The sequence below is a fragment of the Castor canadensis genome, chromosome 15 (assembly GCF_047511655.1).
Source record: "Castor canadensis chromosome 15, mCasCan1.hap1v2, whole genome shotgun sequence".
Taxonomy (NCBI): domain Eukaryota; kingdom Metazoa; phylum Chordata; class Mammalia; order Rodentia; family Castoridae; genus Castor; species Castor canadensis.
The window spans coordinates 98,479,277-98,502,681 of NC_133400.1; the positions used below are offsets into that span (position 1 = coordinate 98,479,277).

The window sequence follows — 23,405 nt, forward strand, 5'->3', positions numbered from 1 at the left end:
GCAGAAGGGGCAGGGGGCGGGGGCTCAGAGCAGAGAACTGGGTACATTTGCTGGGCGTCAACTAGCGCCAAGGAGGACTGGTCAAGCCTTGTGGAGGCCCGAGCCTCGGTGATTAGGACAGAGGGTTCTGCATCAAAAGAGTAACCCCAGCTTTCTCCTTCACATTCAACCTTCCTTCTCCTACTTAACCTTTGGAGCTGTCAGTAGTAGTACCTCAGATGTGCCCTGTTTTCCCATCAGAGACATAAAATGGGAAATATGCTTACAAGCAAAAAATAAAAGCCAGGCGTGGTAGTACACACCTGTAATCTCAGCAGTTGGGAGGCAGAAGTTCCAGGCCAGCCTAGGAGACATAAGGAGAAGACCCTGTCTAGGGGAAAGTGTGAACCACATACACGTACACATTCAAGCTTTAATCTAATTGACCCTGAATCATTTGTTAAATTTCTGCAAAATAAAGGAAATGCAAATTAAAACCACACTAAGATTCCACCTCACCCCTGTTAGAATAGCCATCATCAGTAACACCACTAACAACAGGTGTTGGCGAGGATGCAGGGAAAAAGGAACCCTCTTACACTGTTGGTGGGAATGTAAACTACTACAACCACTCTGGAAAAAAATTTGGAGGCTACTTAAAAAGCTAGACATTGGTAACACCCACGCACAGGAAATCAATGTGAGTCAATGCCCTGTATTGCTATCCTTATCTCAACCAGCAAAAACCCTTGTTCCTTCCTATTATTGCTTATACTCTCTCTACACCAAAATTAGAAATAAGGGCAAAATAGTTTCTGCTGGGTATTGAGGGGGTGTGGGGGAGAGGGAGGGGGTGGAGTGGGTGGTAAGGGAGGGGGTGGAGGCAGGGGGGAGAAATGAACCAAGCCTTGTATGCACATATGAATAATAAAAGAAAAAAAAAGCTAGACATTGATCTACCATTTGATCCAGCAATACCACTCTTGGGGATATACCCAAAAGACTGTGACACAGGTTACTCCAGAGGCACCTGCACACCCATGTTTATTGTGGCACTATTCACAATAGCTAAGTTATGGAAACAGCCAAAATGCCCCACCACTGACGAATGAATTAAGAAAATGTATCTATACACAATGGAATTTTATGCAGCCATGAAGAAGAACGAAATGTTATCATTCGCTGGTAAATGGATGGAATTGGAGAACATCATTCTGAGTGAGGTTAGCCTGGCCCAAAAGACCAAAAATCATATGTTCTCCCTCATATGGACATTAGATCAAGGGCAAACACAACAAGGGGATTGGACTTTGAGCACATGATAAAAGCGAGAGCACACAAGGGAGGGGTGAGGATAGGTAAGACACCTAAAAAATTAGCTAGCATTTGTTGCCCTTAACTCAGAGAAACTAAAGCAGATACCTTAAAAGCAACTGAGGCCAATAGGAAAAGGGGACCAGGAATTAGAGAAAAGGTGAGATCAAAAAGAATTAACCTAGAAGGTAACACCCACGCACAGGAAATCAATGTGAGTCAATGCCCTGTATAGCTATCCTTATCTCAACCAGCAAAAACCCTTGTTCCTTCCTATTATTGCTTATACTGTCTCTACAACAAAATTAGAAATAAGGGCAAAATAGTTTCTGCTGGGTATTGAGGGCGTGGGGGGGGAGAGGGAGGGGGTGGAGTGGGTAGTAAGGGAGGGGGTGGGGGCAGGGGGGTGAAATGACCCAAGCCTGTATGCACATATGAATAATAAAAGAAAAAATAAATAAATAAAATAAAATAAAATAAATAAATAAAAATAAAAGCAATGAGGCATTAAAAAAAAAAAGAAAATGTGGTATCTATACACAATGGAATTTTATGCAGCCATGAAGAAGAACGAAATGTTATCATTCGCTGGTAAATGGATGGAATTGGAGAACATCATTCTGAGTGAGGTTAGCCTGGCCCAAAAGACCAAAAATCGTATGTTCTCCCTCATATGTGGACATTAGATCAAGGGCAAACACAACAAGGGGATTGGACTTTGAGCACATGATAAAAGTGAGAGCACACAAGGGAGGGGTGAGGATAGGTAAGACACCTAAAAAATTAGCTAGCATTTGTTGCCCTTAACTCAGAGAAACTAAAGCAGATACCTTAAAAGCAACTGAGGCCAATAGGAGAAGGGGACCAGGAACTAGAGAAAAGGTGAGATCAAAAAGAATTAACCTAGAAGGTAACACACACGCACAGAAAATTAATGTGAGTCAACTCCCTGTATAGCTATCCTTATCTCAACCAGCAAAAACCCTTGTTCCTTCCTATTATTGCTTATACTCTCTCTACAACAAAATAAGAGATAAGGGCAAAATAGTTTCTGCTGGGTATTGAGGGGGTGGGGGGGAGAAGGAGGGGGCGGAGTGGGTGGTAAGGGAGGGGGTGGGCGCAGGGGGGAGAAATGACCCAAGCCTTGTATGCATATATGAATAATAAAAGAAAAAAAAAGAAGAAAGGAATTATGTGAAATTAACCAAGATTAGAAGAAAATCATTTTAAACATAAATGTAATTTTTATTTCATATCCATATGTTGCATGACATATTGTTTCTCAGTTTGTGAAATCATTTTTAAATGTCATAATGTCATTTATTTGATATTTACAATTATATGTTCATTAAGTTTAATAGTAATTTAATATGAAATTTTATCATAAATACATCTTCCTGGATCATTACCATTGCCTGTTAAATATGGTCAGATAAAAACCCTCCCTTACCTATTCATCTGACTCACATTATTCTCCGTTTTTACTCTAAGCTTTACAGTTAAGATTCAGTCTAAATATGTACTGTGTTCCCTCTGGGGGCACCCATTTGCACCCATGTCTTCAGTTATTGTCAATATGCCAGTTGTGCAAGTTTCTATTTTACCCTAGATATCTTCCTGGAACTTAAGATTATGTTGCTAAATTATATGTGAAAACTCTTGGACATCCCAGTGTTCCAGTTTCCATACTCAGTGTAACCAAGAGCAAACTCATCACCCTCTCCAACCCATTCTGACCATGCTCTTTATCTCAGTTAGTGGTACCCACCTACAAACATTCAGCTGGGGAAGTCAGGAGGATGTCCTTGACATCCTCCCTTCCCTTACCACCCTTTATCCAACCTATCATTTAGGTTTGCAAATTTCTCCTCTTTTTCCATCACCACTCTGAGAAACAAATGTCTTTACCTAAAACTTACAGCAAATTCATTTAAAAAACTTAAGAGTACTTTATAACCTTATAACAACCTCATAAGAGTTTTGCTGATGTTTCACGTTGGCCAACAATCCATTTCCTATGTTGTAATCAAAGTGCTCGTTTCACAACATGAATTTAATCATAATTTCCCAGGCTTCAAACTCTCCAGTGGTTTCCCATTCTTCTGAGGACAAATACCACCATCCTACTCTAATTAAGCCATCCATTTAAACTCTTTAATTCTACCAGTGGTTTCTCATTGTTTGTAGGATAAAGACAAAGCATGGTCTGCAAGTTCTGCTTGTAGCCATACCACTCTGGCAGCAGTTCCCTTGCTTTGTTGACTTTAATCGCCATGACTTTCTTACATTCTTTCCTGTACTGCATTGTTTCATGCACAACATTTGCACATAGTCCCTCCTCTCTTCACCTAGGTCACTTCTACTCAAGGTCCAGAACTCACTTAAGGGTTTCTTGCTTCTAAATAAGTTGATCTTTGGGACTCTGCAACATCTTTGTAAGAATTAGAAGAAGCTATCCCCTTTGGGTGCATGCTGTCTTATGCCTGGGTTCATGGCTTCTTTGGTAGAGCACAAGTTGTATTCCAGCTCCTTGTCAGCCAGTGATCAGAGTGCCGTCACCCTGGAGAAACCATCTGTATTCTCACGACCCCATCATGACCTACTGTTCCTTCATGGTGTGTATAATGGGTAGAGATTCTTAGGTACTTATGTGACTATTCAATTGATTCTCATATCTTTCGAAATTAACCTCAGTGAGGCTAAACCCTGGCTGTTTTCACTCGTTATGTCCCCAGTCTGACATAGCCTCAATAAATTCTTGGTGGAGAAATGAATAAGTTGCAGGAATATTTTAAGATATCATTTATATAGAGAAGTATAAGTTGAAGTGGTGCTTTATTGATGAAACCATAAATATAAGTATAATGTTAATGAAATAAAAAGTCAACATTTGAAAAAAAAATTTCTGCAAAACAAGTGATCACATTTATATAAAAATGTAAAACTGTGCACTGTGCATTATAATATCTTTTAATCTGAAACAACTTTTAAATGTTTGGCTAAAAGTGACAGATAAGGCTATGATTATATCTGGCACCATTCTAATCATTCCAAGTGAAATGTTTACTTGAAATTCTGGAATCATATATTTTTAAATATTTGTCAGAAAAGCAGAAACATTTCTTATGCTTCTAACACATGCTGATCTTTGATCTGTCCTAAAGGTGACCAGTTGTGCCTGGGTGCCAGACAGTTGCCAGCTCTTCACGGGGAGCAAGTGTGGAGTCATCACGGCCTACACCAACAGGTTCACCAGCAGCACGGTGGGTCCCAGCAGTGAGAGGAGTGTGAGTGGTGTGACAGCATCTGCTTTCTGCAGCTCACAGCACTTTTACTGCCCTCACTAGCTCTTAAAAAGTGAGAGGTCACATGTTCAACTCTTTAAAGTTTTGAAAATAATTGCAAAGGTCTTGTTTTTTGGCTTCAGAGTTATGATCTGTTTTGTATTCAGGCTTTTCCATGACATTCAAATACTTGGCTGTGTTCTTGGAAGCACCTTGAATGCTTAGGAAGAGTGTACCACAAAATTCTATCCATTCCAAAAGCTTAGAAACAGTCAGCATTCCAATACTCAGTAAATTCAATGACAGCAAAATCTAAATAACTTATCTTTCTTTCCATTATTACTGGAAATAAGCCATTTCTGGACTTCCAAGATTTAGGAGTTAAATCATAAAACAGTTTAATATCGTGACAGCTTATGCAATTTTTTTAAATTTTCTGTCTCCTTGAGCTGACTGTCTATGGTACATGAGGGTATGTGGCAAGTCAAGGTGATACTCTTTCTAATCCAGAATCTTCTTTGGGGTATCTTTTCCATCATAACTTTCTCAATTATATTATTAAATACATTTGACTAAGTGAAACTGTGTTCCTATCATTGAGTGATTCCCAAGTTCTTACTTTTAAACCCTTGCTAAGGTTCTTTGCCATGATCCCTGAGGTATAAATGTGACTGTAATATTGTTCCATCTCTTAGCCTGAGGAGCCATTAAAATGTTTTAGGGTGGAGTAACGGGACCCAATCAATGTTCTAGGGAACCGTGTGGAACCTGCTAGGGGAAACACCGCCAGGCATGAAGACCAGGACACTGTGACCCAGGCAGGATGGGGACGGGAGGGCCAAGTGTGTGCTTCTACACGGGAAAGGGCCAGCCAGAGTGGAAGAGTCAGGGAAGTTGTACTTGAACCGGATTTCAAAGGGCCATTTTACTTTATGGGCAAAAGAGGAAAGAACATTTCAGGCAGAAGAACCAGCTTACACACCTGGTGATTTGGGGGATGGCAAATATTTTTCTGTGTAGTTAGAACATAAGGTGGGAAGAGATGGCAGGAGTTATCAAGGTACATGTCAGTCCTTGGTAAGCAGAATGCTAAGGAATCTGAGCCCACAAGCATCTTAACATCTAAAATGTCTCCTTGTCTTTCCTTTTTTCTCCCAAAAGCCTAAAACAGATGTTCATCCCTACATACCTCTAATATTCATGGCTGCCAACACCTTTAACCTGCTCAGCTCATCCTCTGTTTCCTTTCTCCTGCAGAACTATCCAAACCCTGCTGCTAGGAAAGTTTGCTGTGTACTCCAGTCATTTTGTTACTGTGGCATAGACAGCGTTTAAAACTGGCTGTATCTTTCACTTTCTATCTCCATTTACTTTCTCAACACTTGATCAGCCTTGTTCTTAATTTTCATTATTTCTGCATTTTTAATTGTACACCAACATGGTGTGCAGTATAGGTTTAAAAAGAAAAAGATGAAGCTGTCAGTACAGGAGTAGTTGTACACAGAATAGCTTTGACTCTAACAGATCAAGGGTATAGCTATTATAATTTAAGTACAGCAAGACATATGCTTCTTTTGGTTTTGAAGTCATGGTAGACTTAAGAAGGCTTATATTAATTCCCTCTTCTCAGTTACATGTTTCCATCAAAGCAGATTTTTCAGCTCTTTAATGAGGGTTTTCTTTTCCTCCTAAATACTCAGTAATCAAATCATGAGATTAACAGTTACCATTTAAACAAACTCAGCTATATGGTGTTGCTGTTTTGAGGTATGGTCACCTAGCTTTCACAGATGTTGCTGCTGTTGCTTTACCTCAGGGCCATTTCACAACCCCAGTACCCCTAAAGCTATAATGTGGCCTTCTGTGAGGTCAGCAGGAGGCACCTTGCACTCCTTCCTTTCTGTTCTGCCACTTCCCCACCTCCTAAACACCATGATCCTAAAAGCAACTCATGTGTTCCTTCAGTGGCTTCTCCGTAGACTAAACATGGGCCTCCCATGGGCCACATAAGAGTTGCCAAAATCCTGTCTGAAGATGTTTTCCATGGTGCTTATGAAGCACCTTCTGTAGATAGTAGACCATATTTGACCCTGAGCTCTTCCCAGAAAGTCCTTTAAGGTGCATTCTAGGTAGTGCTGGAGAGGTTCACTTTTTATCTACAGAAGAAGCACCTTCTGTAGATAGTAGACCATATTTGACCCTGAGCTCTTCCCAGAAAGTCCTTTAAGGTGCATTCTAGGTAGTGCTGGAGAGGTTCACTTTTTATGGGATTGCTACCTGGTAGTCATTTGCTTTTTTATTTTTGAGATGTTATAATAGGACATTTTGTGTGTTGGTTTTATCTTTCACTTCTCTTAATTTCTAAATTCCAGCCATCAGAGATAGAAATGGAGACTCAGATGCATTTGTATGGGCATACAGAAGAGATAACCAGCTTGTTTGTCTGCAAGCCGTACAGTATCATGATAAGCGTGAGCAGAGATGGGACCTGCATCGTGTGGGACTTAAACAGGTACAGGGTTTCCAGCCCAGTGTGGCTACATTTAACAATGCAGATCTTACTGTAGGAAGCAGATACACTACATAACATTGCATAAAGATATCAAATGGGAAAACACGTGTGTCTTACGAATAATAACAGATACTGAGAGAACGAATTACACAAATAAGAGAATGTAGTTCTTTGTAATGACCCTATGTGAGCCCATGTCTCTTGTGTTTTAGGTTGTGCTATGTACAAAGTCTGACAGGACACAAAAGCCCTGTTACTGCTGTCTCTGCCAGTGAAACATCAGGTGACATTGCTACTGTGTGTGATTCAGGTGAGCTTGCCCCCAAGCCATAGCACCAGGCTACCACTCTACATTCTGGGTTGAGCTTCTCTTAGGCCCATGCAAGATCAAGCACTTTGGTCACAGCCTGTATGTATGACAATACAGTAAGGTCCAAGACCGAGCTCCCCAACTCAGGCATCAACGTAGGCAGAAGTCAGTGTGTCATAATTTAACCCATTTCCTGATATGTGCAAATTTTCATTGAGCACACTTAAATGCCCCGGCCTGCATAGTTATGCTGCATGAGCCGAACTATGAGTAACAAGGAACGAGAAATAAAACACACACAAACATACGGGCATACAACATAAAACAGAACACTGGTATCGGGAGGGCTGTACATTCCTGATGTGAAACGTGAGCACCTACTGAGCCAGTGTGTTTATTTTTATCAGGTCAGTACAAGGAAAAGACTCAGGTAAAAATCAAGCTTTAACATTTCTTGATGCAAGGTGAAAGGAATGAGGTTTGGTGGGCCAGTTGTCCTAAGGCTAATGAAGCTTAATTACAGCACATCAGTTCTGGAACCATCAAGGCACACAGGACACCTTATCTAAGGTATTGATTAATCTGGCATCAGGGAGTCTCCTAACAGTTTGCATCAGGGGGCTGGTATGCAGACACAGCAGGTTGTATCCTTCAAGGAGATGTGAGAACAAAGGTCAAGACACCAGGTACTGGGGAAATTATGGTAGAAGAGGCTGTGCAAACTTCTACTTGGAGAGGCTGTACAATCTCCTATATGGAGAGGCCGTGCAAACTCCATTATTCCCAGTCCAGGGTCATGCCTGGTCCCCAACATCTCCCCCTACTCTATTTCTTAAAAGCTCCTGATGCATTTCTATGTTTAATCTGAGGAGTCGCCTTTTGATCTTTTGAGTTCCGACTGAAAGTAAGCAAAAACAACAAATCAATAACACAATGCCAATGAAATGCCAAAAGGAATATTTTAGAGTATCAAAAGGGTTAAATCCTTGCAATTCATCCAATATAGTTTTTGCTATACCTGCAGGAGCCGCCAGCTGATCAGGTGCTCGTTGCATGGATAAAATTTGCTGTCTTAAGGCTTTCAGGTTAAGGGAATCATTGTTATTTTCCCAGCTCCCATGATGTGTGCTTTAACGAGTTTCCATGGAAGTCCGTGGCATTGTAGGTGCTGCAGTGACACAATATGTTGGAAGCCTGCATGGCACAGCAGATCTTAACAGAATTTCAGCATTTGAACTTCATCTCCCATAGCCAGCAAAGCAGCTTCTAGAGAATTTAAGCAGATATCAATTTTTTCATCTATAGCAACTTGTTGTTGGAAAGCATAACTGACATTTTGTGTTAAGGTATTAATATAATGAGTATTTTGAATGCTTTGGGAGAGGGCTACTGCAGCTATAGTTATGGTGGCAATAGCAGTGATGGCTGCCACAATGCCTGCTATCAAGAGCCCTACAAATCTTTTTTCTCTTACTAATAATGATTTTATTTCTTTGACAACCTGTAGTCCTCTATCATGATACCACAGTCCTGTGAAATTTATAGGTACCAAGATATAGGGGCTTTGTTTTACTATAAGTAGGCTGCCATTTATGTAATTATCCACACATGAAGTTAAATTGCAATTAGAACAAGAGCTATAAAAAATAGTTCTATTTTTAGAGATGTTAATTGATCCAGCCAATAAAGCAAAAGGATGTTGAACAAAAACTTGTAAGACTTTAATAACAAAGCTGCCTGAATGGCTAGTTAGATTGATATGAGCAGTAGCAGCTCTGAGCTTCCTTATGTCTGATTGAATGGTTCCTCCATCTGGTCCCATCAGAGGGGTGGTCCAGTACCCCACAATATTAGTGTCAGAAGTGCCATTATAAGACCAATACACAAGCTTATCTCCTGTAACGTTAATAGCCATTAGAGAAGCAAATATACCTTGTTCCCATGAGGCTCCCTTAAGGGGGCGCCAGGGATTGCGTTTGTCATGACAGCAGGGAGTGTGAGGCCAGTGTGTAGCATTATGCAGCTCAGTGTCATTAAAGCCAAAAAATTCTAGTTTTTTTTATCAAGAAACCGAGTACCATTCCATAACAGAGCACTTTTCCAAATAGGCGTGAGAGGGAGATAATAAGGCAAATTCCCCAGACATATGGGTAAAGCAACAGCTTGTCCTGTAAAATTATAATTAGTGAAAGTAGGAGTGACCTCCTACCAGCTCAGGGTCATTAGTAAAAACTAATATAAATGGACTTTTCCAGGTAACTGCATGAAGCAGAGGTGGATGAGGCACAAAAGCCCAATGTAGTAAGTTCTGGCCTTCTGCAGCATTTTCCTGATGACTAATGATGCTAATCATAGCTAGCAGAAGAACAGCGGGAGTTTCTTCCTGTCCCCACCCCTTAATGGCATTCTTGGCCATATCTGCCAAGCATTTTATTTGACCCCACGTTGGGGAAGTAGATCCCCCAGTTGTTTTACTGCATTTGTCAAACTGATGATGTTGCCTCTTGTAGGACCGGTAAGGGTGGTTCCATATTGCTTTCAGTGACAGATCTCTGTCGGTTTGATTTTCGGCGGTTTTGGGCTCCTCTCCTCCTCCATCAGGTGGAGCTTCTTCATCTGATGGCTGATGGGTTCCATGGGTCTTCACAAACTGTGAGGGTACCCAAATTGGGCTTACTTCACCTTCAGGAGAAACACAAGCATGGCCTCGGCCCCATAACAAGACCGGGCTAGGGCTTTGCCAAGCCCCAGTCATTATATCTTTCCACAATACCTGTGGCAAATGTTGTTTATTGCAATGTTCCCAATGTTTTTCAGCTGGAGTAAAGCCAGATTCAGAGCAATTTAAAGTAAAAAGAGCTTTGTTAATCTGAGTGGCCAGGGAGCTGTCTCCCCTTCTTGTCTTTGTCTTGTTGCTTTTAAAGTTTGATAATAAGCTCATTCCAGTATAGCTTGGCCTTGGGGATTATAGGGTATGCCTGTGGTATGGAGAATTTTGTAGGAGGAAAAAAAATCCTGAAGGCAGTAGATGTATAGCCTGGGCCATTATCAGTTTTAACATGGAGCAACTTGCCCATCACAGCAAAGGTGGCTAAACAGTTATCTATGACATGGCATGTTGCTTCCCCTGATTTGGAGAGGCAAAAACAAAACCAGAGTAAGTATCAATGACAACATGGACATAACACTGTCATCCAAAAGATGGAGTGTAACCAAGCCTTGTATGCACATATGAATAATAAAAGAAAAATGAAAAAAAAAAAAAACAAAAGATGGAGTGTAACATCCATCTGCCGTAATGTTAGAGGATGAAGACCACAGGGTTAACTCCCTCAGTGGGCACAGACAAATGAGGAGCACATTTTTGAACATGACTTAACAGTTTGACAAGATTGTTCTCAGGTGATATGAAAATGTTTACAAAGAGATCTGGAGTTTTGGTGGAACTGAGAATGACTTTGTATCGCCTGGTTTACTGGAGATGAGTTATCCACCTGTAAAATTAATGGAGAGACTAAGGCATCTGCCTGGCAATTGCCCTCAGCCCACAGCCCAGGAAGGCCAGAGTGGGACGGGAGCTAGCCCACAAAATAGATATGTTGGTGGTGTTGTAATAAAGCCCTTAACTCATGGAAGAGATGAAAAAGCTGTTCATCATTAGTAGGTCCTAAATAAGCAGTTTCAATACTCTTAAGTACTCCATAAACATATGTACTATCTGTATACAAATTAAAAGGAACATGAGCAAAATCCTGACAAGCCAATACTACTGTCTGAAGCTCAGCATGCTGAGCAGTGGAAAAACCTGTTTGTATAACCTTTTGTCCTTGAGAGGAAAAGTAAGCAGTATTTCTAGAACCTGAAGCATCAGTAAAAATCACAAGAGCCTGAAGTATAGGATCCTCTAAGATATTGTGAGGAAATATAAAAGCATGTTGAGAAGCAAAATTAAGACGTTTAGAGGAAGGCAAATGTTCTCCAATCTGTCCTGTAAAGTTTGCCAATGCATTTTGCCACATGGTATCAGTGCGCCATAACCACACCTGTTGTTCCTCAGTAAATGGGACAATAATAAGGGATGGTTCTAGTCCTAGCAGTTGTACAGTGCGAAAATGTCCCATGGCTATTAGTTTTGCTACCATATTATGGTAAGGAGTGGTGACTCTAGCAGGGGAGTGAGGTAAATGTAACCACTCTAGTACTCCCTGAGACTGCCAAAGAACTCCTGTGGGTAGACTTATAGTAGGTAAAATAGGTTGTATTGGTTGAGGATAATCAACATGAGTTCTCTGAGAATTATGAATAGCTCATTCAGCCTTAGCCAGGGCCAGACGACCTTCCAGTGTGAGATATTTAGGAGATGATGGTTGAGTGTCTGTCTCTAAAATTTTAAAGAGAGGAGACAGTTCACGGGTGGTAAGTTTTAAGGCAGGGTGTAGCCATTTTATATCACCTAATAATTTTTGAAAATCATTTAAAATTTTTAAATTATCCTTATGGATTTCTATTTTGGGGGGGCAGATAGTCCGTCCCTCAATAAGCTGTCCCAAATATGAAAAGGAAGATGTTTTTGTACCTTATCTGGAGCTACAATAAGGCCCATTTGGCCAAATTATAAACAACAAAAGAAGTTTAGAAGAAGTGGGCTAACCTGGCACCCATTTTTAGTTCTGTCTGGACTATAGATGAAATGCTGCATAATGTCAACAGACAACAGTTAAAGGTTTTGAAAACCAACAATATTTAGAAGGCTGTCTCAATTGAAAATAGGTACTGGGTAATTATAAATGCTCTGAAGAAGGACCAAGACTGAGAATGAAAAGACTTAGAATAGTCATGGTTAAAATGCTGAAAAGTAGTTTGGGAATTGTCAGACATTTAGTTATTTCCATTGTAGACTGTATTTTTAGGAGAATAATTATGACTGATAGTATTAAAACAACAGCACTAATGCTCTTTGCTACAATTAGGAACATGTGGACACAAGCTTGTAAAAGTCTGGCATCGTTAACTTTAGATCTCTTAAAGTTATGAAGCCAATGCCTGCAATCCCAAAGAGCCTTATTTTTTTATGTATAGTTACATTTTATACATGTGCAGTAACACTTATTTGACTAAAACTAATATAGGCCAGGACTTAAGTAGCCCAAATAGCCTTATTTTTATATGTATAAAATGTATAGTTACATTTTATACATATGCAGTAACACTTATTTGACTAAAACTAATATAGGCCAGGACTTAAGTAGCAGGATTGCTCAAATGGCAAGGTTTTTCTAAATGTTAGTGATTATAAACAGCACACCTGCCAAAAGTTTCATTAAGCATTTATATGTCAGAGGTTTATGTAACACTTTTGGGTAAAAGAGAACTTTAGCTCATCATTTTACATAAACTGACACTTTTAACTTTGCACATGTTTGTACCATATTTAGATAAAGTCTAGACACAGAACACAGTTATAAGGTGGTCATTTAAGAGACCTTTGCATGAGCAAATACATAAATGAACTCTGATTTAGTAGTACATAAAGCTTGACAAGATCAACAGAAAACACAAGTAATTTCTTCGATAAAATCTTTCCCTATAACAATTTTTTGTAGTTGTTACTTGGAGCAAAACAATGTTAAAATAGCCTTGTTATTTTATGTACATAGAGAATTAGCTTTTAGTCTGACATGACCCTAAAAACATTCTTTTCGGCAACTCTTAGATTATAGTCAACTTTAACTTTATCACACACCGAAGCTTTTTATTACACACTTTTAAAACTTACTGAGACCTTCATACAACATACTAAACCCTCTAATGGTTTGTCCTTTTCCCTCCTCCTCTCCATATTTGAAACAATCTTCTTTACAAAATCCTTTCTCATCTAAAATCATACCTTTTTTCCTTTAACTTTTTCCCAAAATACACACTCAATACCTATCTATATCCTTTCTACTTGTTCACTTTGTAACTTGTACTTTAAAATAACTTTTATAAGAATTTTAAATTTAAATAAAATTGTTTTTTCAATTAGCCTATTTTTAAAGACACCTTTTGTTAATAAATCTAATTATAAAAGAACTGAATGTAAATTACACCTATGACAAAATGAAACAGATTAAGGTTATTGTCCATAAAATAATGCCTGTAGTTAGTTAGACCTCATTGTGATATAACCTTTGAAAAACTGTTTTTTCTTAAAAGCAGCAGCAGAAGTCGTGGGGGAGAGAAGAGAACAGAAGTTATTTGTATTTCTTCACAATAATTTTATAATAAAAATCCTCCTAAAGATGTTTAATATACACGTATGTAAAAAAGGTTTTAAATTAGGCATGCCATAAATGTCAATTTAAGCACGCATAGATTCAAGAGCTCAAGGACATATAAAAATTAAGTGGCCACAAGTACATTGATTACTTGTTTTTTTAATTTATTCATTTATATTTTTTTTAGGAGCAGATTGAGAAGTGTCCCATTCTATTCTTTTAGGAGTCATTTTGGGCAGCTTAACAGCTGAGGCAACAATCAGTTTTAGGAATAGTGTTTTGAGTCAGTCTCAGTTTTTAATAAGACTGTTGCCATAGCTATTAGATTTTTGTCTCTAATAAGTTAATCATACAATAGACATGCACAAACCTCACACAATGAAACACAAAACAGTTACATTAATTTTGAGTGCACTCTTAGACAGTCGAAGACTTCAGATTTACCTCTAGTTTTAAACATATGTACATAGCGATCTCTTTCTTTAGATCTAGTTTGTCCCATATTTATTACTCCCGACTATATTCAGAATTTCACTCTCCCCTTACCTTATTTTCCTTGTGGACACATCCTTCGGAGAGCGTTCCCTCGCCTTATCCAATGAGTTCTCTTGTAATCAGGCCCCAAGGTTGGGTGCCACTTGCCCCGGCCTGTGTGGGTATGCTGCGTGAGCCTGACTAAGAGTGACAGGGAATGAGAAATAAAACACAGACATTCAGACATACAACATAAAACAGAACGCTGGTATTGGGAGAGCTGCATGTTCCTGATGGGAAACGTGAGCACCTACCTGAGCCAGTGTTTATTTTATTAGCTCAGTACAAGGAAAAGGCTTAGGTAAAAAATCAAGCTTTAACAATTCTTGATACAAGATGAAAGGAATGAGGTTTAGTGGGCTAATTTTCCTAAGGCTAATGAAGCTTAATTACAGCACATCAGTTCTGGAACCATCAAGGCACGCAGGACACCTTATCTAAGGTATTGATTAATCTGGCATCAGGGAGTCTCCTAACAGTTCTGGTACTTTATCTAGTTTTGCATCAGGGGACTGGTATGCAGACACAGCAGGTTGTATCCTTCAAGGAGATGTGAGAACAAAGGTCAAGACACCAGGTACTGGGGAAATTATGGTAGAAGAGGCTGTGCAAACTCCTATATGGAGAGGCCGTGCAAACTCCTTTATTCCCAGTCCAGGGTCATCCCTGGTCCCCAACACTTAAACAAGTTATTGTTACCTAATTATCTGAATTTCCTTGGTTTTTATTTTTCTGTTGTTTTTTGCTTCTGGTTTAAAACTATTAGCTTTGTTACCTTTCTGTTGTTAGAGTACTGGAGGTGTGGCTCAAATAGTAGAGTGTGGCTCAGCCAATATGGAGCCCTGAGTTCAACCCCCAATACCACCCCCAAATAAAGAAAATACCTTCTTTCTGTTAGAGAACAGAGTTTCATTAATTAAGTTTGATGGGCTTTTATTAGTGATTCATGGATTGGAAAGCACTGCATCTATGAGATAGAAAAGTACTCCTAGCTGGGTGCTAGTGGCTCAAGCCTGTATTCCTAGTCACTTGGGAGTCTGAAAGCAGGAGGATTGCAGTTCTAGGCCAGCTTAAGCAAATAGTTCACAAAATCACATCTCTATAAAAACAAAACAAACGGGTAGGAGGGAAGGAAGAAAGGTAGGAAGTCCTGTGAACTGAGCAGGGGAGTAGTCTGTGTAGGCAGAAAAGGCTAAAAAAGTAGAAGGGATTTCCTACCATACCAGTTCAGGGTGACTGGGACCCTTCTGATTGCTTGTTGTGAATCACTATTTTCCAGTAAACTGCCCCGTTTCCAAGTTCACTTTGATTATGTGGCACTGAGTACCAGTGATTCTGGTCTGGTCTGTTGGAGCCTAGGGCAGGAGCTCAGTCCAAAACAAGAGCCTCCCTTATATTTTGCTGAGCACTCCTAGCTAAATGCAGAGCATCAGCAACATGACCAACATTGAGTATATGTCTTCTAATTCCCAGAAGACAACAGTAGTGTAGGATGATAAATGGAGGCACAGTCCACCTTAAAAATACGTGACAGACACATCTGCTAATCAGAGGTGGTGGCTGTTTTTTCATTCATGCATATTTAGAACATGATGCATCCTGCATCTGTTGAAAAGGTCAAGAAGTTTTTACTTGCATTTCTATTTTAAGGATCCTTTGAAAAAGTTTGCTTCTTTCCATTCATTCAGTACAGAATGAATCTTTGACATATCTGTAGTAAGTAGTCCTCTGTCCTTCACTTACATTTTTTTAATTATTTGATTTTTTTGAACAGTTTCTCTGTGTAGCCCAGGCTGGCCTTGAACTGATCATCCTTCATCCCCCCGAGGTCTGTGATTACAAGCACTCAGCACCATACCCAGCTTGTTTGATTTTTTTATGGCACCCAGTATATAGTGTCTCACCAAACACCAGCCAGTTCTTCAATTTGCTGATAGACGCTGGCTGTCCAGCAACTGGCAATTCAGTCCTAACACTACCTGAATTTAGTGAACCTAAGTCTTGTCATGGCCACATACCCTAGGTTCAGTAATTCACGAGAATCACTCACAGAACTCAGCAAAACACCGTTCACATTGAGCTTCCCTTACCTGAAATCTTTGGGACCAGAGTGCTTCAGATTTTTTAGTTTTTTTTCAGATTTTGGAATATTTGCCTGTGCATAATGGGATATCTTGGGGTTAGACCCCAAGTCTAAACATGAAATTCACTTATGTTTGTGCACACCATATACACACAGCCTGAAGGTAACTCTAGCCAGTATTGTAGTGCACCTGTGTTTTCACTGTAGCTCATCACAGGTGGTCAGGTATGGAATTTTACACTTTTGACATCATGTCAGTACACAGAAAGTTTCAGTTTTGGACAGGTTTTTGCTCAGCGGTCCTGAGCATGTCTGTATGCACATGAGTCCTCTGTCCTTTGTCCTTGTGGAGTCAGGGCTGTGGAGTTGGGCTGCACCCCCACTGGCACAGGGGTATTCTCCAATCTAGAAGTGCTCCTGACTGTGTCCTGTGGGGATTGTGTAGAGGTTTCATGGCACAGGTGTGGTTGGTGCTGGGCACAGGCTTCAGCTCCTCTTTGTCCTTGGGGAGCAGGTCTGAAAGTCCTGATCCTCTGATCTGTGGTTGGTGTTTCTGATGAGCGGCCCTCATCCTAAAGCCCTCCACTCCACCCCCCACCCCACCATGTGTCATCTTCTTGGTATTGGTACTCAGAAGCCAATAGATTCAAAGACTTAAGAGCTCAGTGCCAAGAATCAGGGAAAATATTTTTTTTAATCATAGCACAGGTCTCTCTTAGGATTTTGTTGTTGCTGTTGTTGCTTTCACAAGGCATTCATTCAGTCTTGTATTCAAGAAAGTAATGTCTCCAATCATGATTAAAGATTTCACATGTGAAGTATTTCTGCCACTCAGCCCCAGTCCTAAAATCATGCCATGAAATCATTTTTATTTCTTAACAGCCTTAACTCAGGGAGAAGATCTTACTTAAACAATAGATTTTGGTGATGCAGGTATGAGCAGGTGATTGATGACTTTACTAATTATTCTTTCGTGACTTGTACATTAGCAGCTTTTACTGTGTCACATCCAGAGGGATGCTGGGGGATAATAGGAATGGTTATTTATATAAAGTCCTCTACTTTCTTGTTTTGGCAACTTTGGAAGTTAGGACTGCTCCTGAGGGAGTCGAATTTTGTAGAGTTAATTACTTCCCTGTTGCCAGAGGTGATTTATATCTGTGATATTATATCAGCCAGTCACATGGGAACTAGAAAGCAAAATTACTTTTGCTGCAATTACAACTCACTAGTAGGGTATTAGAGTGTCCCTGGATGGCAAACAGCATAACAGAGTAATAGGTGGAACTTTTTTCCAATTTGAACAAAAAGCTTTCTCAACTTTTTTAAGGCCTCTTGATACATGTATAAAAGAAGTCATAAAGAGCACTTGGTATGAAGAACATAATTTTTTTAATTACTTTTTTAACAGCATAATGGACATCAGAGATCCATGGTTCATATATCATCTTAAGAATGAATTAAAATTACTTTTTAAAGAGAGGCGAAATTTACATTTAGTCGCCCAGACTAGACTCCTTTTGTCTTAAAAGTCAAAAGAGGAAAGTTATCAGATTTAGCCTACCAAAACACTCTACCTTTTAGTGGATAGCATCCAAGTAACCTGAAAACCAAAATTTAAAATACACATACATATCTATATATGCATGTACAATAAGCCCGCCTTATTATAGGATTTGTCACATGTGGTTTTGACCAAGTGTGGTCAGCACAGCACTGAACTCTGCATCTTGAGCACACACAGGCTTTCTTCATTGGCAGTCTCCTTGAAACCACATACCTGTAGATGCTGACAGTCTACTGAGTATTTATTGTATCTGGACGTGTGCATGTGTGTGTTCATAACCTCAAAAGTTGCGCTAGCAATTTCATTCTTCTCAATCATAATCCCTCAGTTCTTATTGTGAGATGTGGTTTTACAGAAAGAAAAATGTTGTAATAGATCACTTCTGTATTTTCTTAAACCATCCTGTCATGAGATGTATACATGCCTTTGAACAAATGAGATACGCCTCTGGCTAGTCCTCTGTTAGAGAGGCATTAGGAAATTAATATAATATTCTAATATTTTGGGGAAGATGGTTCTCCAGTTTCTTTTAATTTCCATGACAATGTATAAAAGAGAATAAAGATGTGATATTTGATAGTCTCTGATTTATTTTTAAGTAAGGAAGCATTTCCAATATTTGTTTTTTGCTGTAAACTATGAAATGAACTTTTATGTTAACCATAATGAAAAGGTAAAATTAAGAGTATGAAATAATGTTATTTCATCATGCCTCCAAACCTCTTTATCAGTGGGAGAATATTTTCTCAAAGAAGGCCTTTACACATTACCAGGAGGCCCCAATCACCAGCCTGTTTCTAGAGCAAGGCAAGCAATTATTGCCTCCCCCTAGAAAACTAGAAAAGTTGGTTATTAAAAGAAAAATTTAGTTCTGTAAGTCACTGATAAATAAGATTCCATCTTAGATGTTCTAAAGAGTATGTTTTTTCCTTTTATGGTGATATTAGGGCTTGAACTCATGGCTTTGCACTTACTAGACAGGTGTTCTACCACTTGAGCCATGCCTCCTGCCCTTTTTTGTTCTGGCTATTTTGGAGATAGGGTCTTGGTTTTTGCCCACGTTGACCTGGACTGCTGTCTCCTATTTTATGCTTCCCACCATCAGTGGGATGACAGGTGGTGTTTGCCCTCTGAGATAGCATCTTACAGACTTTTGTGCTGAGACTGGTCTAGAACCCAAGATCCTCCTAGTCTCAGCCTCCCAAACAGGTATAAGCTACGGGCACCTGGCTAGTTTTCTTCTTCTTTTTTTTTTTAAGAGTTTATTTTTAACTCAGGTAATTTACTGCAACTCTTTTTGGTTTTGAATGTCAAGGACTGGAGTGTGGCTCAAGTGGAAGAGTGCTGCTTTGCAAGTATGATGTCCTGAGTTCAAACCCCAGTCCCACCAAAAAAAAAAAGAAAAGAAAGAAAAAAGTCACATAAATGACTTCTTACAGATGATTTCACAGAGTATTTCCATCTGACCTTGGAGCTTTTCTAATGTTTTCAGTAGTTCAAACATAATTGAAATGTGGCAGTTCCTACGGTGACTATGTCACACAGAGGCCCATGGTTAACGCCCCTTGTGCCTGGACACTGCAGAATTCTTTTCCACTTTGTGCTGGTCATTGCCTCTGGATATGTGTAAGTCTGTGTGTGCCTCGTGGTACAGCAGTTTAGTCTTCAGTCATGGTTTGCCTGTGAACTTCATCTCATCACTGAGAAATGAGCACGGCCTTAGGGGTGCCCTTGGGCACATGCACAGGGCTCTGAGACACTCACATTCTGGTGACCAGGGGACAATTGGTGTTTTAGCTGGTGGAGGCAGTGACCTGAGACTCTGGACAGTGAACGGGGACCTCGTTGGACACGTCCACTGCAGGGAGGTCATCTGTTCCGTGGCCTTCTCCAACCAGCCTGAGGGCATATCCATCAACGTAATCGCAGGGGGTCTAGAAAATGGGATTGTAAGGTAAGACAGGCTTGGGTTCGTTCTTATTTCACTTTTTTGTTTGCTTGTTTTGCTTTCATTCATGGGAATACAGAAGTTTCAGAAATTAGTTTTTAAATCTAAGCATATTGATACTTAGTATTTAGGGTTTTATAATCACCTTCGGTTATTCCTGTTTTACTTTGAAATAATGAATATAGATTTAGTGCCGTTTTGAAACTTTGTGTTAAGTATGAAAGATTAACTTTGTTAAGGATGAGTACAGTGACTCACAGCTGTAATCCCAGCTACTTGGGATGATTTGGGGCCATTTCAGGCAGTTAGCAAGACCCAGTCTCAACAATAAAACCAGGCATATACAGAGCTGTAATGTCAGCTGTGCAGGATACATAGGTAGGAGGATCGAGGGCCAAGGGTGGCCCAGGGAAAAACTCAAGACCCTATCTGAAAAATAACTAAAGCAAAAAGAGCTAGAAGTGTGGTTCAAGTAGAAGGGTACTTGCCTAGCAAGCATAAGGCTGGAGCTCAAACCATAGTACCACCAAAAAAAAAAGTATACAAGTTGAAAGTTCCCAGGGGTAATAGTGTTTTTTATTATATTTCTTTCCAGGTAACTTTTAGTGAATAAGCAAATGTTTTGGCTTTCTTTAGTTTGCATGATTGGGTAATGACTGTTCTCCCCTAGGTTATGGAGCACATGGGACTTGAAGCCTGTGAGGGAAATTACATTCCCCAAATCCAATAAGCCTATTGTAAGGTAAGATCTTCCCCCTTTTTTCTGCATAGTGTAAGTTGTGATTGTGTTGTTAGATATTAAAGCACAGAGACCCAAAGAAATGTGTGACTGAAGGCATCATGAACAGCCAAACACTTGTTACCTGCAGTAGGAGGTGTGCAGCCACACAGCTGTTGAGGTCTTAAAGTCAGAGCTAGGCTCTCAGTCTAGGAGAAGGGCATGCATGTGGTGCCAGGGCCTCTGGAGGCCGGAGTTGTACTTCTCGTTCCTAGCTTGCCTCCTGCAGGTTGTGCTGACCAGACAGACTCACACCAGTCTCCCTGGACTTTGTCTACCAGTTTGACTTTACTTGTTTTTGTGTGTGTGTGTGTATGTGTGGTGGGGGGGCACCACTGGAGTTTGAACTCAGGGCCTCAAGCCTGCTCTTACCACTTGAGCCACTCCATCAGCCTATAAGTTCAACTTTAAAAAATCAACTAGAAGTAAAGCAATTCAAATTGTACTTCATTAAAATTAATTTTCATTTTACTAAATTTAGAGTTTTATGAGCCTTATTTACTAATATTAGATTGTTTTAACCTTTTCTCTTTCAGGGAAATAAAATATGGCTGTAAGATAATTGCCCTTTGAGTTTTGAGGAGAAATGTTCTGCTATTGTATTTTTTAAAGTTTCCTACAACCATAAGCAAGAAGGGATGGACTGTCCTGAGCTCTTAGCTCCTGGTTTTATTCCAGGTCATGTAGCTAAATGAGCTCCATAGTCAGCAGAGTGACTGTATTACAACCCCAGTCAAAACCAGTGACTTGGGCTGGGGATGTAGCTCAGTGGTGAGCTCTTGCCTAGCAGATGTTAGGCCCTGGGTTCTATCCCCAGCACAAAAAAAAGAGTTGTAGACAGCATTTAACTTCTGTCTCTGTGCTCCTGTGAGGGGATCTGCACTGCTTTACACTAACCTTTATCATGACCAATAGGCATGGTACAAACGGGCTTTGTTTTTACAGCCTTACGTTTTCCTGTGATGGCCACCATTTGTACACAGCCAACAGTGACGGAACGGTGATTGCATGGTGTCGTAAGGACCAGCAGCGTGTGAAGCAGCCCATGTTCTACTCCTTCCTCAGCAGCTATGCCGCGGGATGAGCAGTGGAACTATGTTTCCCACAGCTCTTGACTGCAGCCTGGAGGGGCCGGTGTCACCACTTCGAGGAGGTGAACGTGAAGGAGCAGTAACTAAACGCCCCATCCAGTGCTGAGACTCCTGCTCCTCGCACAGAACTCCCAGCCACCTGGACCAAGGAGGGGCAGCTGCCTTAGCCTGTGGTGTGTGGAAGATGCCAGCACGCCAGTCACTAAGTCTTAGCTACTGCATGATAAATTAAAGTCATGCACTTAAAGCTTTTCTCCCACAAAGATGTCCTAAAGAAAAGATGAGGGCCCCCCTTTTTCTCTTTTTTCAAAAGGGCCAATAGAATTTAAGTTGGCTAAGTAAATATTTATATAAAATACTCTATTGTATTTTCAAAGTTTTCTGCCTTGATATCCCCACACACCCACACTGCCCCAAAAAAGAAAAAAAAAAAACAGAGTTTTTGGGACTCAACAATTGCTTTCTTTGAAAAGCAAGTTATTCAGCAGGTGCCACACCAAGCGCTTGCTAAGATATGAATACTAAGAGACTGCTGGTGCGTCTTGGCTCAAAGGAGAACCAGAATTTCTTGACAGCCACAAGCAACAACACAAGTTATCTCTGATTTCAGACACATTCTATTTCCTCATGATAATTGTACTTAAACTGGAACACTATAAACTGAAATACTTAGTCGAGTGACTGAGGTAAATGGAATGGTAAGTCTTTTAGCATCTGCTGTTAACAATGCCACTACAGAGCTTTGAACCCTTCCCTCCTAAGCCTGGCAGGCGTTAATAGTGCAGCCAGGATAAAGCTGTTCATCTGATCTGCAGGGAGAATGTTCTTTCCCAAAGCAAAACTATAACAGGAAAGGAAACAGCTTACTGTGTTTTAAACAGAAGGCAAAATAACTTGTAGGAAACCGTTTTCAATCTGTTCCTTTTAACCTATACCATTGGAGAATTCTAGGAGCAATAGAAAAATCTAAGTGGACTCAAAGCCAGTTTCTGAGCCGCGAAGACACAGCTCCTTGAGCTGGTGACAGCCCATCTCGGTCATGCTGGGACGGCTGCATGTTTGCTTGGGGTGCTACTCTAGTGACTTTGAGCACACTGTAAAGTAGGCTCAGAAATATGTTACCAAGGGATGGAAATATGTATTCCTGTCTAAGAATAACTCACACATTTATTGTGGCAATTTAGTTCAGGCGATGTTTACAGAACTACTTTTGTAACTTCCAGACTCTCCAAAAACATCCTGCTTAAAAACTGTAAAATGCAATTCCAGAGTCTCTGCTGTCAGGATAAGCACAGGGCGAGTGGCCACATGTGCTTGGGCCTCACATTAATGCTGAGGTCCATGGAAGTGCAGAGATGAGATTACTCCTATTCACGTTGAAGTGATCTGCTTTGTTTAAAAAGAAAACTCAGCTATTGTCTAGCTTCCACTTTTTTACTAAGAACTCTGGTCTCCTAATAGAATGGGGTTGCTACTCGGTCTTTTTTTAGGGCTGACGTTCATCATTTATCTAAAGAGAAAATATGCAAAACAACTGGTCTTGTGAAGAGTGCAATATTCTATTTTTATGTCACAATAGAAATTAATTTGGGGGGATTATTTATTCAGCATGAAACCTACTATGTGTGTGTCGGAAACACGCCATAACGTGCATGTTTACCAAACGTTTCTGTAAGTTAGCACACGCTCTGTTATCTTTGCATACACTGCCACTTGGTTTGGAAATAAATTTCATAAAATAGATTTAA

At 40.1% G+C, this 23,405-nt stretch overlaps 1 protein-coding gene across 1 annotated transcript in view; it reads left to right on the forward strand.

Moving 5' to 3' along the window:
* Window positions 1–23,405, forward strand: part of Lyst (lysosomal trafficking regulator) — a 171,381-nt gene extending 147,976 nt beyond the window's left edge. Inside the window, exons 48-53 of the mRNA XM_074056828.1 lie at window positions 4,458–4,556; window positions 6,950–7,089; window positions 7,302–7,399; window positions 19,638–19,794; window positions 20,459–20,530; window positions 21,512–23,405. Of these exons, the coding sequence (XP_073912929.1) occupies window positions 4,458–4,556; window positions 6,950–7,089; window positions 7,302–7,399; window positions 19,638–19,794; window positions 20,459–20,530; window positions 21,512–21,650 (705 nt within the window). The 3' untranslated portion in view covers window positions 21,651–23,405. The remainder of the gene's footprint in view (window positions 1–4,457; window positions 4,557–6,949; window positions 7,090–7,301; window positions 7,400–19,637; window positions 19,795–20,458; window positions 20,531–21,511) is intronic.